Source organism: Haliotis rubra, unplaced genomic scaffold (assembly GCF_003918875.1).
Source record: "Haliotis rubra isolate DU_JTF1 unplaced genomic scaffold, ASM391887v1 Scf789, whole genome shotgun sequence".
NCBI lineage: Eukaryota > Metazoa > Mollusca > Gastropoda > Lepetellida > Haliotidae > Haliotis > Haliotis rubra.
Window position 1 is genome coordinate 358,655 of NW_025767511.1, and position 16,157 is coordinate 374,811.

General features: G+C 41.5%; 1 protein-coding gene across 1 annotated transcript; it reads right to left on the reverse strand.

The window, feature by feature from the left end:
• Positions 1-1,707: 1,707 nt before the first annotated feature.
• LOC124261098 (probable glycosyltransferase STELLO1) lies at positions 1,708-15,350 on the reverse strand. The gene is made up of 4 exons (XM_046695418.1): positions 15,217-15,350; positions 13,398-13,547; positions 11,282-12,207; positions 1,708-2,030 (listed from the first exon to the last, which is right to left on the reverse strand). Exons 1-4 carry the CDS (start codon positions 15,348-15,350, stop codon positions 1,708-1,710), a joined length of 1,533 nt encoding a protein of 510 aa, XP_046551374.1.
• Positions 15,351-16,157: the final 807 nt, after the last annotated feature.

Sequence of the window (16,157 nt, forward strand, 5' to 3'; positions counted from 1 at the left end):
GTGTCTAGCTCGGCGCTGGGTCCGCTCAGCTCAACTTTTGCTGTTAATGGCCGGGACCTTACGGCTTCATCGTTGCCTCATCGGTGTGTGTCTCAGTCTGCTGGAGGAGGTCCGTCTTCTCTTAGTGAGGTGCCTCGTCATCTCTCGGTGTCTGCTTCTGTTTCGTCGGTTCCTACTACAACGGGATCGGTGGCCAGACCCATTTTACTGGTATCTTGGAATCTTGGGTCTGAGGATTCGAGTTCTCAACCTCTCGACTTTGATGCTATTGTGCTACCGGTAGTGTCAGCATTACGACAGCAGGTGCCAGCATCTTCCTCTGCATCAGTCATCAGGTCCTTCGACTACTCCAGTTCCCCTTTTAGAGGATGTTCATCGTTTGACGACGCCATCTCCTTCTTCTCATGGTACGGCACTATCCGCTGGTAGCATGGATGCTGTTGACACACCTCAACTACTTGTCTGGATTGCCGATAGCCTTCGTTTACAGCGTAGTAGTTCGTCGGCGGCTTTATTATCCAGTTTTGACATGAAGCCAGGTGACTTTGGCTCTATCACATTCCTGCTTCGACCGTGTATTACTATTGGCAGCTTCTCTGGAGGCAATCGAGTAACCTGAGGAAGGTTAAGGATGGGTTCGCAGCTCCTCGCTTCAATTTAGCATCTGCTCATGTTTATAGTTTCTCTACGCTAATCGTCTCCCCTCCGGTGGATGATGATATTACATTGCTGGGAACTAAACAGAAAGCCTACTCGCCGTTCCTGGGTTGAGGATCGTGAGCATTTGGATGGCGTCATAAGGAAGATTATGGCTCCACTCAATATGGTGCTGACGACTACCGAAGCAGTGGCTATGTCGGTTGTGCATGCTACGTCCCATCAACAAGCGTATATTTGAGCAGCTATGGTCTTTTTGCAAGAGCAATTCCAGACCATTCTAGATCAGTTGGCTCCCTTTTTTTCGTACATCACAGCTGTGCGTCGCAGGGGACCTTTTCACTTATCCTCTTGGGAGGATTGGTTCTGTACTGATCTCTTTCGGCAGCCATGGTCTGGCAGATCACTTTTCAACGGGGCTGTTAGAGATGTCGCCAACAGAGTGGGTCAAGATGCTCATTTACAAGTGTCAGTGGAATTGTTGAAGTTCCAGCGTTTGCAGGTGGAGGAATTGTTGCGCCAGCGACGGCCAGCCCGTTATGTCCCTGTGAATCTGGACTTTCATGCGGGTTCTGCTGCTTCCTTTCGTGGAAAGGGATCCTTTTGCAGAGGACGACTCAACCATCCACGTCGGGCATCCACTGCTTCACGATCAGCTTCCGCTTCCGACCAGCCCACTTCGCAAAGACCTGACAAACAGTGACTTGAGGACATTAGCAGGCGACTGGGTTCTTCCACCTCCAGTCGTGCCCATTCTGACTTCTCCAGTAGGCGACCGGCTTGGGACTTATGCTCCTAACTGGACCATCTTGGGAGACCCCTTCGTCCTCTCCATGTTGTCCCTGGGTTTTCAGCTGCCTCTGATCGGGGATCCTCCTCTCACTTCCGGATCGCAGAACGTATTCCGCTCAACAGACGGCGGTTCTTCGATCCACCTTAGACACCTTACTCAAGAAACTTGCGATCGAATCCCTAGGTCCGGCTCAGACCGCCCCGGGGTTCTATTCTCCAATCTTTCTGGTCCCTAAGAAGGATTCGGACAAACTGAGGTTAATTTTCAACATGAAGATTTTCAACGAGAGGTTTCTGCAGCCTCCGCCCCATTTTCGCATGGAATCGGTGGCACTCCTCAAGACCATTATCAAGCCGGGAGACTTCATGGTCAGTTTGGATCTCCAGGATGCGTACTTGCACATCCCGATCTTCCCGGCTCATCGCAAGTTCCTTCGGTTTGTCTTCGAGGGCACTCACTATCAGTGGCGTGTCCTCCCGTTTGGAATTTGTTTGGCCCCGTGGCTGTTCACATGGGTATCGAAGCCTATCACCTGTTTCCTTCACAGCAAGGGGATAGTGTTTGAAGCTTACATCGACGACTGCATTCAGACACAGACCGATCATGCCCTTCTGCTTTGTCACATGCAGTTTGCAATACAGCTTCTTTGCCAATTAGGCTAGTTAATCAATCTGCAGAAATCAGAACTAACCCCTACGCGCCATCTTCAATTCATTGGAGCAGTGTTCGACACAGAGGCCAACAAACTCTTTGTCCCTAGAGATCGTTTCTGCAAGATTCAGCGATTCTCTGGCACTGGCGCAACCCAGGACGCTTAGTCAGTGGCAGGAGCTCCTGGGCCTCTTGACGTCGGCTCAGGCGTTGACCCTCAGGGGTCAACTACAACTTCGTCCCTTGCAGTTCTTTCTAGCGCCTTACGTCAGAGTAAGAGATCCCGTTGCCTTGATCACTCTACCTCTGCAGCTCCATACCCATCTCCGATGGTGGATGGAAGCATTGAATGTTTGCGATGGAGTTTGTTTAGGGCCGTTTGTTCCGTCTCACCACCTGTATGTGGACGGGTCTCTACACGGGTGGGGAGCTCATCTTCTCAATCAACTAGTGGCAGGGCGGTGGTCTCCCATCGATCGTGCCTGTCACATCAACGTTCTGGAGTTCAGGGCGGTGCTTGCAATCAGTCACTGGCAGGATATCCTACGAGCAACTTCCCTCATGATCCGGTCGGACAACACAGCGGTGGTTTGGCATATCAACAGGATGGGGTCCACGGGGTCTGCTCAACTGCTGCAGTGGATCCAACGGTTCTTCGATCTGGTGGACTCTCTCCACATCTTGGTACGAGCCACCCACTTTCCGGGGGTGTAGAATGTCATCGCAGATTCTCTGTCCTGACCGAGTCGTCCCTCTCCAATGGAATGGAAATTGCATCCTCAGGTGTTCCAGGCCTTTAAGACCTTCTTTCTATTGGCCTTGGCTACGGCTGCTCGTATTTCTGAGTTGCATGCTCTTGATGTTTCTTGGGTATGGCTTGAAAGGTCTAGACATGCGAAAGTTTTCCTTGGTTTGCGGTGGGATTTTCTTGCCAAAATCAGTAACCAGGACAGCCGGATCGCACATTCACGATTCCGCCGTTATCCACTATCTTGGGCCCAGATGACGCTGAGGATCTGTCCTTATGCCCGGTGCATGCATTAAGGATTTACCTAGCTGCCTCACAGGATCGCCGCAGACTGCGTAAGAGATTGTTCATTCCATTGTCTACTGCCTCCACCTCGGAAGTCTCCCGTACTACCTTGGCGTTTTGGATGCGAACTACGATCCTGCATGCTTATGCCTTTGCTGACCTACCTCCACCGTCGACGGCGAAGCCTTATGCTTGCCGCCTCCATGCTCTTGACAGAAATTGTTCCCTGCAGTCCATCATGGAGGGCTGTTTTTGGCGATCAGATATGGTGTTTGCTTCACACTACCTGAGGGACCTCTCAGTTACAGACATGGAAGGTCTACATCAATTCGGCCCCCTGGTCTTGGCGCAGCAATTGTCATCGGCCCGTGTTCCCAGATAAAGCAATCCTTCCTTGGTCGGTTTTGTTTTGTACCTAATATAAGATATCGATGTCATCAATGTCTTGGTACGTTTTTCTCTTGGGCTTAGATCATTCTCACCTATGGGAATAGGGCGTGTCTGCACTGTCATAAGTTATGACTTGATAGACTGTGAGGCCAGTCTTGTGCTACATGCAGAGATGATCGACACTCCGCTTACTGACCTCTACTCTCTGAGCAATTACGTCAGTGAAGTGTTGATTTCCGATTACCTACATGGTTTTCGAAGCATTCTGCTCCAGAGTTAGGGAGATTGGTACTGAACGTTAAACTAGTTGAGCAACCGAACTATTCCCTCTTTCACCGCCTTCCAGCGTGTGACTGTGGGGGTAGTTTCGAAGCAGGGACTGGCCAGATTAGGGTCCTCGACTTTAATTCACTTGGGTCACCTGATAAACCTTTCTTATCAATGTTCCCAAGGTTATATGATCAAGCTGGATTGTGTCAAATACTTGTTTTATTTGATTTCAAATAGGAATATAACACACACACACACACACACACACACACACACACACACACACACACACACACACACACACACACACACACACATACACACACACACTCCCTATCGCTCTGACCCATAGACCCGATATTTGAACCTTTTAAACAGACATAATGACTATGCATGTCAAGAAAGGCACGCACGTTAATAGTGGTGCTCAGTCATGGGTATCACTTCGCCATGTGTTTTATTGATCTCCGTGCATTATAGTGTGGTCGGACGCGCTAACGAACCTGATGTGACAGTTATATTACAGAACCATTGAAATGCGTGTTCAAGTAGTGTCAATCTTGTAACACGCTATTTACCCATTACCAACCATTTACGAGTTTAATACATGTATATGACAAACCTAACCCCGGTCATAAGAGAGTTCAAAGGTATTGAAAGGCATGTCCCACAATCACAGCATTTACATTATGTTACACATGCTAGAAAACACATGAAAACAATGGCCAGATTTACATACCTGGTAAATACATGTAAATGCAGAGTTGAGCGTTCGTCTATATTAACACCCCATTAAACGTGTGTAAATCTGACAGCCATATGATACATAGATTTCAAACGTTGTTCATATGGCCGCTGGATGAAACTTATATTTCCTAACGTTAGGGACAGTTCATAATTTATGGCTAGGAGGGAAAGGGGGATTTAAGGGGTTCACCCATTTTGTTCTGGAGAGGTAGGGGTCATCAATTTTGTACATAAAAATATTAAAAAGTTATGCTTTAAAAATATGGAAAGGGGAGGGGGTCATTGACTTTGTACATGATATGCAGGGGTATTCACATTGTACGTGCTTCTCCATGTAAAATCATCATTTCCTCTTCTTCTTCTTACTCACACCCACCCCGCCAGAAATTATGAACGATCCCTTATTAAATTTGGGTAATACAGTCATTTTCAGTGGTGATTTATACTCCTCTCGGGCGGTGTACGACTGTGCACCGGGCACACATGGTAATGTGTCCTAGGTCACGTGAACCAATCAGAGATGGAATTCTTACATGAGGTTGGATAATCAACCTTAAACTTAAACATTGTGCTTACAGTTAACTTCAGTAGGGATATTCCAGTCTAACGTTTCTGAGTTCCTTCATATTTTCTCAGCGTATTCATGATTTTTCATCCAAACCTGGTACACGTATTAACCAAAGACTAAAGTGGTTCCCTTTGCAATTTGTAGACTTTTGTATTTATATTTCTCAATATTTCCATGGAAACGATTTTCCGTTACCGTTCCATATGTTTCAACAAAACTCGGCAGATACATCAAACAGTTTGACTTTGACTCTGTTCATAGTGGTGTATTTGTTCTGCCCATATCTCTAAAACTATTAGGTATTCTTTTTTTAATAAAATGTTTGCACACAAAAACCAGGTTGTCAAATGGTGCCCTGTGCTGCCTGGGCTGTTAAGAATTTAAGTTTTGTCCGTTTCCATGGCAGCAAATTTGATTGTGCCTCAGGACCATATCTCGAAAGAGTACAATGTGTGATAGAGTGCTATGTATTCTTTCATGAAACTGTGGATAAACAAAAAACAGGTTTTTAACGGCTGCCTTTTGCTATTAGGTATATCTAAAATTTGTATGTTTTTCAATTTGACTTTAATATTTGTGTGTACCTGACATAGAAGTACAATGTTAATTGCATGTTATTGGTTTGATAGCTCAATAACACCTCTTGGGAACGGGTGGACATATTAGACAGACATTCACTCATCAAGCTGGACTTAAAGTAACTGGCAGATGATTGGTTCTTTCAAATTTGTGGGGGCCGGGGGATTTGTTAAATGTTAAATTCATCGAGCTCATGGTTTACTCTTGTCCATGACTCAAGCATTGTTTAAAAGGCTTCAAGGAATTAGCAGTATGGTCGCTAAGCATACTTTGGAAAACCACGTGTCAGCTGTAAGTGCTAACGTACGGAAGCCTATTAGTGCCACGCTACGCGCTATTATTCAGCATCTTGTATCTTGAAAATTCAACACTCTATCTTGAAAATTCAACATTCTTTCTTGAAAGTCATCTTTTTGGACCTTGTGCATCCTTTATTTCACTGCGTCGCGCCCGTGAAAGAGTTCATCTTCAGCAACCCATGCATGCTTGTCGTAAGAGGCGATTAACAGGACTGGGTGGTCAGGCTCGCTGGCTTGGCTGATGCAAGCCATTATATCCAAGCTGTGTACACCTATGCTTATCCTGTTAATCTTGTCGATTATTCACAGGCCGCCGCCAAACAGCTGGAGGACTGCTAAGTCCTAAAAATATTTCACTGCGCACGTACACAGTAATTTTGCATTACCTCCGTTTGGCTACCAACATGACTGATCTCAACACAACAGATATCATGGATTTCGAAATGTTTACAATCGGCAGTTTTAAACAGGACGCCAGGACAGGATGAAATCAGTGATGATGAGTTTGACTCTATCCTCGCCAGGCTCAAATGGTTCAGGTAAATTGAGACCAGAAACTTCGGCATAATTTAACATCTTGAATATAAATAAATTGAACATAAGGTCTGCTTATGTGTAGACCTGCCTATCTGAGGAACACACATGTTTTGGAACAAACGTCTTTGTAAATATTTCAATATAAGATAACAAAACTACAAAATCATTTTCAAACTCATTTATTAACAGAAATCACATCCAGGTCAATGAACAGCCAACATTGCACCAATAATAGCGATGAGGAATTGACTGGCTGAATTTAGTTTTACGCCGCTTTTAGCACTATTCCAGCCTTATCACGGCGGGGGACATCAGAAATGGGCTTCACACATTTGAATATACATGTATATTAAATGTACGTTAAGCTTGCATAATTTATGTTTTGTATATGCAGAATAATATGAACATAATTTACAATATTTCAATGTAAAACAAGAAAACAAAATTTACATTTTAATATGCACGAATTTATATTTCAGATTTATTAACTAGCTGTTCTCTTCTCTACTAAAACTCTACTCTGTCAGGTGATGCTGTTGCTTCAGTTCAGTGCACATGCCGGGCTATCCTATTATCTATAAAGGGGTGATGAGGAGTTGTTGTTTTAACAGTGTGTGGTAGTATTGGGATGTGGAAGTTTTGGGATATAACCCATTGTACCCATTGAGAAATTGAAATTGAAAGGGGAAAACAAGTAATGAAAAAGATAATAGTCTGGAAGTATTAAAAAGATAATAGTCTGGAAGTATTAAAAAGGCGAAATCAAATGATTACCATGATTGCCCGAGCTTTATTTAAAATTACATAACGAGGCATGTCCTTCAAGAAAATAAATCAATAAAAGAAATAAAAAGCCTGTTGACGAAGAACTGTAAAACTACTAGTGTATCACAGATAATAGAGTAAACCTAGGATGGTATCATAAAACGATATTTATCACAGAGAACAATACAATATAAAAACGTGCTAATGATCACCAATAACTGAAGGTAGATCACCAATGTAGAGACCATGGGGACTCACAGTACATTTGCTTCCTGCATGGACCCTAGCCGGATTTACACAATGCCTCCAGCGGTTAGCAATTTAGACAAATCTAGCCATACATTAAAAGGACACATGTTCTACTGTTACAGAGAGTGGAGACATTAAATTGACTTTGAATGTTTTGGGACTTACGTATCCTCTCAGGGAGACAGTACTTTTTTTTACAATATTTTAACCCCCTTTCAGGATACAGCCACTAAAAATCTCAGCTGCTGATTTAAACTTCCAATTATGAAAAATAAATTTATCTTCAAAGCATACGAATCAAAATTTATCAATCAATTCAATTTCATTACAAATTCGAATTCAAAATGGTAATTAACATTATCAAAAAGATCCTTATCAGTTTTAACTCTGAAATATTTACACCTTGCAATGGAGGTACTCAATACAGTCAGGCAGGACATGCTTGACCGTGATTCTTTCATCAAGACTATTAAGACTTTGTATGTTTCTTAAAGAGGTGTTTGTACTTCCATCGAAACAAAAAATCTCTGTGAACACACAATCGTATCAATTGTAATAAGATCTACATTCTCAGTGTGGCGCATATACATGTCTTTACCTTACTGTTTTACACTTGTTGTACTGTTGGCCTCGTGGCCATATATACGTCAAAAAGGAGGATGATGATTCTTTCATCACAAAGGATACAAAACGGAGGATCTGCACCTTTCAATATATACTCATGAGTATACCTGCATAATGACTTATCTTCGAATCTGGACTGACAACCCAAGCAGGTGTTCCACAAATTTAGATACTAGCTTCTGTTGTAGGAGTAGTCACACTTTACAAACAGTCTCTATCGCACTGTCTGGATGCTGTTAAATAAATAATAATAAACTAATAACGTAGTCTTAAATGCATAACAATATGTTCACAAAAACGCACCATAGTTTAAATGTTTGTATGAATATGTTAAAGAACATTTCTGAGTTTAGCGACATTGGGAGTATCTCACTCAAGTGGGATTTTTGTTGTTGTTTTTTTTTGCTTTGTTTTTTGTTGTTGAGAAATTCAGTTTTCAACAATAAAAACCTTAAGCCTTAAGTGAGTTAAGAATTTGCAGTTACATCGGCAATATTTCAGCCATTTCGTGAAGTTCTAAATTCTCCATTAATGCATACAAATTATATAAAGTCTGTCAACAGTAAAAACAACCAGAATATCACAGATACGAACATAAATATGGGGACTTACAGTTCATTTGCTTCTTGCATGGACCCTAGCTGGATTTACATCATCCATTGCTGCTAGCAATTTTAGATAATCTGGTCATAAATTATAAAAAAATTACTTTGAGTCTTTTGGGACTTAGTTACAGTGTGCGAAATAGTTTCCCAAATTATGCCAGTCGGGCAAGCTATGCCTGAAAGCTACTAGCCCACAAAATATTTCACTAGCCTGAAATTTGAATGTAGAAACTAAGCAAAAGATTACAAACATAGATCAGAACAAGATATTGTCAGAATGACAAGGGTTTCATCATTAAGCTGCTAATATGATGAACATTTTTTGAGGCCATAATCTAGCATGATTAAAAAGTGTATTACAACTTAGCACGTCGGAGAGAGTGATATATTTAATAATTGACCCAATGAAAATTCACTAGCCAGTCGGGCCAGTGAGTGCGGAAATTTACTGGCCCGACTGGATTTTTACTAGGCACGGGCTAGCGGGCCAGTGGCTATTTCGCACACTGCTTACGCATTGGAGTTACGATCATATTATCGCTACGACTGTCGTAAGTCGATGATAAAGCATGGGAGTTACGATAATGTTATCGCTACTACTGTCGTAAAGTCGATGATAAAGCATGGGAGTTACGATCATGTTATGAGAGTTACGATAATAAAGCATGAGAGTTACGATCACCTTAGCGCTACAACTGCCGTAAGTCGATGATAAAGCATGGGAGTTACGATCATATTAGCGCTACGATCGCTTCGTGGAACGGGCCCAAGCTTTCAGTGCGACAAAGTTATGATTTCACGAATTTGCTAACCTGATTATGTACAACCTGCCCACATACAGCTAGAATGTTTAAGTCATAAATAAACAAGAACAAAGAAACATATTTACAACACTGTCTTGAACCAAGGAATACCTTTACGTCACACAGACACATATTCCGCCAATTTCATAGACTTGCATTCGAATTGACAATGTGATGTGTTCCAAAAGTTGTCTGTAGTTGGTAAGGAAATTTATATCTCTTTCAATGTATAGATCGACTTAGAACCATTCCAGAATCCTCTAATAGTCCATACAACATGTCAATATATCACCAATGAAGAGCATTAGCAATGAGTGAGTGAATGAGTTTGGTTTTACTCAGCGTTTAGCAACATTCCAGCAATATCAAGACGGGGGACACCAGAAATGGGCTTCACACATTGTACCCATGTGACATTAGCAATGACGAATCATATATTTGGTTGGTACATGCCACAAGCTCGGGACAGCGCAGACTGTGTATATGATGCAGAAATTCTTCTTAAATTCTTTTTAAGCATGGTCCCATCAATAGGGGAGCGGCTAAATGTCAATATAGGGATGAGTGAGGTGTGTACATGGAGTTAAAAGGGTAAGTTATAATCATAAATATATTACATAACGCGTTAATGGATTTTTGTCAGATGTTGTCACTTACTCACGCAAACTAGTCCGTGGACACGCTTCATCTTATCCATATAGTGTTAAGGGGAAGAACTTTTCGCAAAAGAATTTCTTTCCTTCAGGGCTAGGAATTAATTTGGATAGTTTAACAGTATGAATAAAAAGGTGCATTTTGTCAAAATACTTTTCTGTTTGGTTGACAGGTCCGTCCAAAATATATGTTCCAGGCATCACATAAACATTTTTCAACATTTCTATTCCACGAAGGACTGTTGGAAATATTATCTCAAGATATAAATTGAATTTTGAAAAATGTTCCATGTAATATAAAAAGTCCTCCTTGTATTGTACAGGAACGTATACGATGTCTGACGCACCAATAAAGAAACCATCATTCTGTCCGGAATTTTTCGAAAGCATTTGTGTGAATGAAGTATACCTCTGTGCGTCTACTAATTTCAAAGCTTTAAGAGCAGCTTGGTACGCTTTCAGACCCACCTTGGGGTCTTCTAAACGATCCCATTTCAAAGGCTTAGACTGTTTTACACCTGTCGAATGGTAAACCCAGAGACTGTTAAGAGGAGAGACATGAATATTCCACACATTAAGCAACACGTCATCCCCAATGTACAAATAGCCATCAACTCTGAACTGCAGTTTCATTGCTTGTATTAAACACCGATGACCAGACCATCCATCACTAATATCAATCTCTATGAAGGACAATGGTTTGCCCAGGAGTTTAGCGTGTGCGTCAAATAGATCTTTGTTTATTCCACAGTAGACGATATGCGGGAAATGCCTGCCATACATAGTCTCTAGAAACCCAAGGTTCTGGTAGTAGGGCCAATTAAAGACGACAATTAAAAGAAGATTGGGGTTAGTTTTGGGCACTGTAGAAGCTCCAACCAACTGATGATTACAATAGGAAATGATCTGACTCATTTGTGATGTAAATGCGGGTGATGCTTTAGCTGTGGAATACATCACTGGTGGTGTCTGTTCAGCTGCCCAAAATGTGACATTGAACTGCTGTGTCGTCAAATCAGTTTGATATGGCAACTTTGAATAATTCTGGAACATTGCACCTTCCTTAAGTAAACCAAATGGAATTCTTTTCGGTTCCTTGTACCCAAGCGCTTTCAGGTCTTTGATCCAGAGATACGTCAGACGTGCATCCCTTTCCCGCCAAAAGTTCTCTTGGACCATGGCGGTTGACAATTCAACCATACAGTCAAAGAATGTCTTATTCAAAGAACATCTCCATTTTGATAGGAAATCTACAAGGCGTTCTGTTAGGAAATATAGATATTTTTCGTCCTTTGCATCACTGAGGTAGGAGTGTGAGTTCCTCTTTTGGAAAGCATTCGGAGGAAAGAACCCCAAGTTTCCTCCCATCTCCCAAAGAAGTCTCTGGGCCCAGTAGCCTCTCCAGATGTCACATACTCGGAACGTGGTTGTTGTTGGAATCAAGAGAGCCCATAATGCATCATAGAGGAAAAGGGTATTCTGGGAATTAAAGGGAGAGAACACCCCAGCTGGAACAATTGCTGGTGGAGCTCGGTCATCAAAGGTCACATTGAGCTGAGAATGGGTTTGTTTCCGGGTCAGTCTAAAAATGGCATCCATATCCGGGTCGCCATTCACAATGCCCTGCTGTATGGACGGAGTTTTCCAGTGACTCAGCTCATACTCTTGAGTGATATTTTCTCCAACAGAACCAAGTGGGTAGCCTCTTGGCCATAGTGTTGGCTGTCCAAAATGGCGGTAAGGGTTGAAGAGATTTTCTCCTTTATACAGGAGACCCCACATTGTTGGATCCAGAACAAAATGTTTTAGTAAATCAAGAGGGCGGTTGTCATCGTCAGTTTCATAAATAACTTTAGCGCCATGGGCTATTGCAAACAGATACCCCACTGTTTTCCTGGAATAGCTCCGTTCTGGAAGATGTGGGGTTGTCTCAAAACCAAGTCCATGCTGATCGTCCAAGCTCAGAAAGGTACAGTTAGGGTACCTGAAAAGAGCAAGATTTATCATAAACACCAATATTTGACTCATTCCTTGCTTTTGCGAAAATGGTATCCATGTACGAAACTTCATTTGAATATTTCTGTAAAACCACGCAATACCTATGCATCATCTCAGATATTCAGCAAACTTTGTGAAGTTAATCCATGTCAAACGTTGAGGTAACCAGATGTATTCCATGTTAGGTCTACAGTGAGTGAGTGAGTCCAGTTTTAACACCATTGTGAACACCGTGTCATTATATCATGGCGTGATAACTTAATACGCCGGGGTAGGGCAGAAGGTGATGCTGATCTCACAGTACCACTTTGAGCACTCTTTGAAGTGATCCATGATTCAATAAATAACATGTTTTATATTTGTAATTATATCACACCTCGAAATTGGAATTGCTCATTTACAATTGCACTTCCTTGCCTATTTAGCTTTGTGTGAAAACGGTATGGAGTGGCACTGAATACAATAGAAAGAATGGGAAAAAAAATGCTCTCTTGCAAGCAATACTTGTCGTTAGATGCGACGGACGGGGTCGAGAGCCAGGCTCTGATTTGTTTGGATCATCGTGTCAGATGTTTAGATACTGACAGGATTATTAACAGACCGCCCTCATATAGCTGGAATACTGGTAAGTGTGGCGAATAACACTGATTGGTTGAGTATAGTTTTACGCCGTACTCAGCAACATGCCAGCTCTATGGTGGCGGTCTGTAAATAATCGAGTCTGGACCAGACAATCAAGTGATCAACAGCACGACCGTCGATCTACGCAATTGGGATACGATGACATGTGTGAACCAAATCAGCGAGCCTGATAACCCGATCCCGTTAGTCGCTTCTTACCACAAGCGTGGGATACTGAAGATCAATTCTAACTTGGATCTTCACAGGTAGAGACAAGCATGGGTTACCTAAGACCAATTGTCACCCGGAACTTCACGGGTGGAGCCAAGCATGGGTTAGTGAAGATCAATTCTAACCCGGATCTTCACAGGTGGAGCCAAGCATGGGTTAATGAAAATCAATTCTAACTCGGATCTTCACGGGTGGAGACAAGCATGGGTTAATGAAGATCAATTCTAACTCGGAGCTTCACGTGTTGAGTCAAGCATGGGTTACTGAAGATCAATTCTAACTCGGATCTTCACAGGTTGGCGAATAACAAATAAAGATGGTTACCTCCAGTCCTTTGGTGTTGTGGTGTCCCCAACAACAACGACCTTCCACCCGGGTATCTTTGCCAGGAACTTGATGTCCGGAGTTGGGTAGGAAATGGTAGTCACAACTATCCATCTATCTGACCGAACTGTCCTGAACTTGTTTATCACCCTGCAAAATACAACGAACGTGTGTATTGCACTCTATATATATATTATTTCTTTTTGTTATTTAACGCCGAACCCAGCAATATTCCAACTATATGGCAACAGTCTGTAAATTATCGAGTCTGGATAAGACAATCCAGTAATCAACAGTATGAGCATATGTATACAATGGACTCCCTCTAAACCGACATCGCTGGGAACGGGTAAAAAATGACGGCTTAGAGGAATGTCGGTTTACAGGTTTATTAGAAACTCAATGAAAAAGGAAACCACACACAAAGTTAAACAGACACAGTGAAATTTATCTTTATATCAATGCCTCTTTATTTACAAACATCCTCTGTGTAATAACAAATGATAAAAATATTAATATTTAATGATGAACAAAGAATTCAGTCCTGGTGGTCCTGTAACAATTTCTGCTTGACCTCTGGGGTTAACTCAGTCCCTGCTCTCTTAGGAGTAGCCATTGTGACTTGTAGTGCAGTAACTGACCATGACTTTTCATTATGATGATTATTATATGTGTTGGTGACACTGACTGTCAATACTCATGCTAAATTGAAACAGTGTTAATGTCAGTGTCAATGTCAGTGTCAATGAATCATAACAAGCGCTTGTTATGTGATTTTACCAATCTATGAACTCACTGGTCAAGTAATTAGCAAGTATTTAACGGTTAATCCTATTAGGCCTTTTCAGGCCACCTCTAACCCTAACGTGTTGATTGCTAACTACATACTATGTGAAATATACTCTTGTGACTTACAGTGTCGGTAAATCCTCTTGTTATACATACAGTTGCAGCATTGTTAAAACATATATTCATTGTTACATATGTTATATTTGGTATTACACTTAACATATGTTACATTTGACTACTTTCTAAAATGGCATTGTGTGTTCCATATATTCATTGCTAGATAATTACTTCAATTTGTGCTCACGTAACTCTATAAATACATTATATATTAACTATTAAATGGGCCATAAGGCCGTATGTTACCGAATAAAGTGTCTGTGTGTCTGTAAAGAGAGTGTTAATTTGTACTGAAAACATATCTTGGGGCCGGATTCGGGTATCGGAATTCGGAATAGAAGGATGTTAGAGGGAGTTTCTTATTTGATATTTTATAGGGACAAATTCGGGACCAAATAAACATGTTGTCTTACAGGGAACGTCGGATTAGTGGACTGTCGGTTTAGAGTGAGTCCACTATATATACACTATGCATTATCACCACATTATAATATACAATATATTGGGATACGATATATAACATGTGTCAACCAAGTCAGCTAACCTGACCACCCGATCCCGTTAGTGGCCTCTCACGACAAGTATGAGTTGCTGAAGATCAATTCTAACCCGGATCTTCACGGGTATCGGGGATTTTCCCATCCAGTAAGCGGGTACCACACGTAACATACAAAATGAAGTTCTTGAGAGGCATGTAGAAGTTGGTATTCAAGTAAAAGACAAATATTATGGATGACAACTTCTTCCTTATTGTATGTCACAACGTTTCTGGGATATTCCTTGACCCTTCGTCAGGTGATTTCACATCTCAGACATACAATAAAGAGGAAATTGACATCCATAATATTTGTCTTTTACTTAATAAAAATGAAGCCTCAACTGTCAAAAGATATCGCAGATGAATACAACTCACCTTGGGTTCGGTTTTGGATACCTTACGGCTGTGTTGGTTCTTGGCGAGAACGAGAACCAGAACACGTATACCAGCACAAAACACATGCACACAATGTTCAGAATTCTGAAGACATGTGCAGACTTTACCTGCATCCTGACGTTCGTGAGCGTGTCGTCCCTTCTGACGCTGTGATCAGGGCAACGGCCTTATCGCCTTGACGAAATGTTGCAATCAAGATAATCCTACCTCGTGTAAGAATGTCCGTCTCTGATTGGTTCACGTGACCTTGAGCAGATTATCATGTATGCCCGGTGCACGGCCGTACACCGCCCGAGCGGGTATAAATCTTTGCGAGGGAGAATAAATCATTTACATGTATACCCCGCCCCATGGAAAATGAACAGAACAGAACAGAACAGAACATAACAGAATTTATTCTCTTCAACCATACAAAATGATATAAAGAACATGCAATCGTTTATAATTCAATAACATATAAGTGGAAATATTGGTTTAGAAAAAACTAAGAACAGTTTTAGCAAACAGTGATAGTTGCAATGGGGGTGGGGTATAATCTGATTTCATAAGTGAGGTTTATTTTTCCATATGTGGATTATTGCAAAAAGAAGAGGGAAGTATTTTCTTATGTTCAACATTAAGATGTGTACATGATAAAATAACATGAAACGCGTCACAAATAACATTACGTTTACAATTGTGCATGTTCTGTTTTCTAGATTAATATCAAATCATCCTCCCGTTTCAATAGGTGATCTATGATCTGAAGTTCATAATTTTATTAACCAGATAGGAAACTTTGATGGAAGTTCTGAAAGATAAGGTTCTAAAGTAAGTGAGGTTTTATGTAAATGATACTATTTTCCTTCAGATGAATTTTGAGCATCGGCATGCCAGATTGTTTAAACTGGTCAAGTTAATGAAATTTTGACATGATGTTT

Bases quoted from the DNA above. Each gene is read 5' to 3' on its own strand.
- LOC124261098 (XM_046695418.1), bottom strand. From the start codon at position 15,350: ATGCAGGTAAAGTCTGCACATGTCTTCAGAATTCTGAACATTGTGTGC. The intron at 12,208-13,397 runs GTAACCATCTTT...TGCTCTTTTCAG, and splicing joins ACAACACCAAAGGACTGGAG to GTACCCTAACTGTACCTTTC. The intron at 2,031-11,281 runs GTGCAATGTTCC...GTCTGAATGCAG, and splicing joins ATTTGGTTTACTTAAGGAAG to TCGTCGATGTAAGCTTCAAA.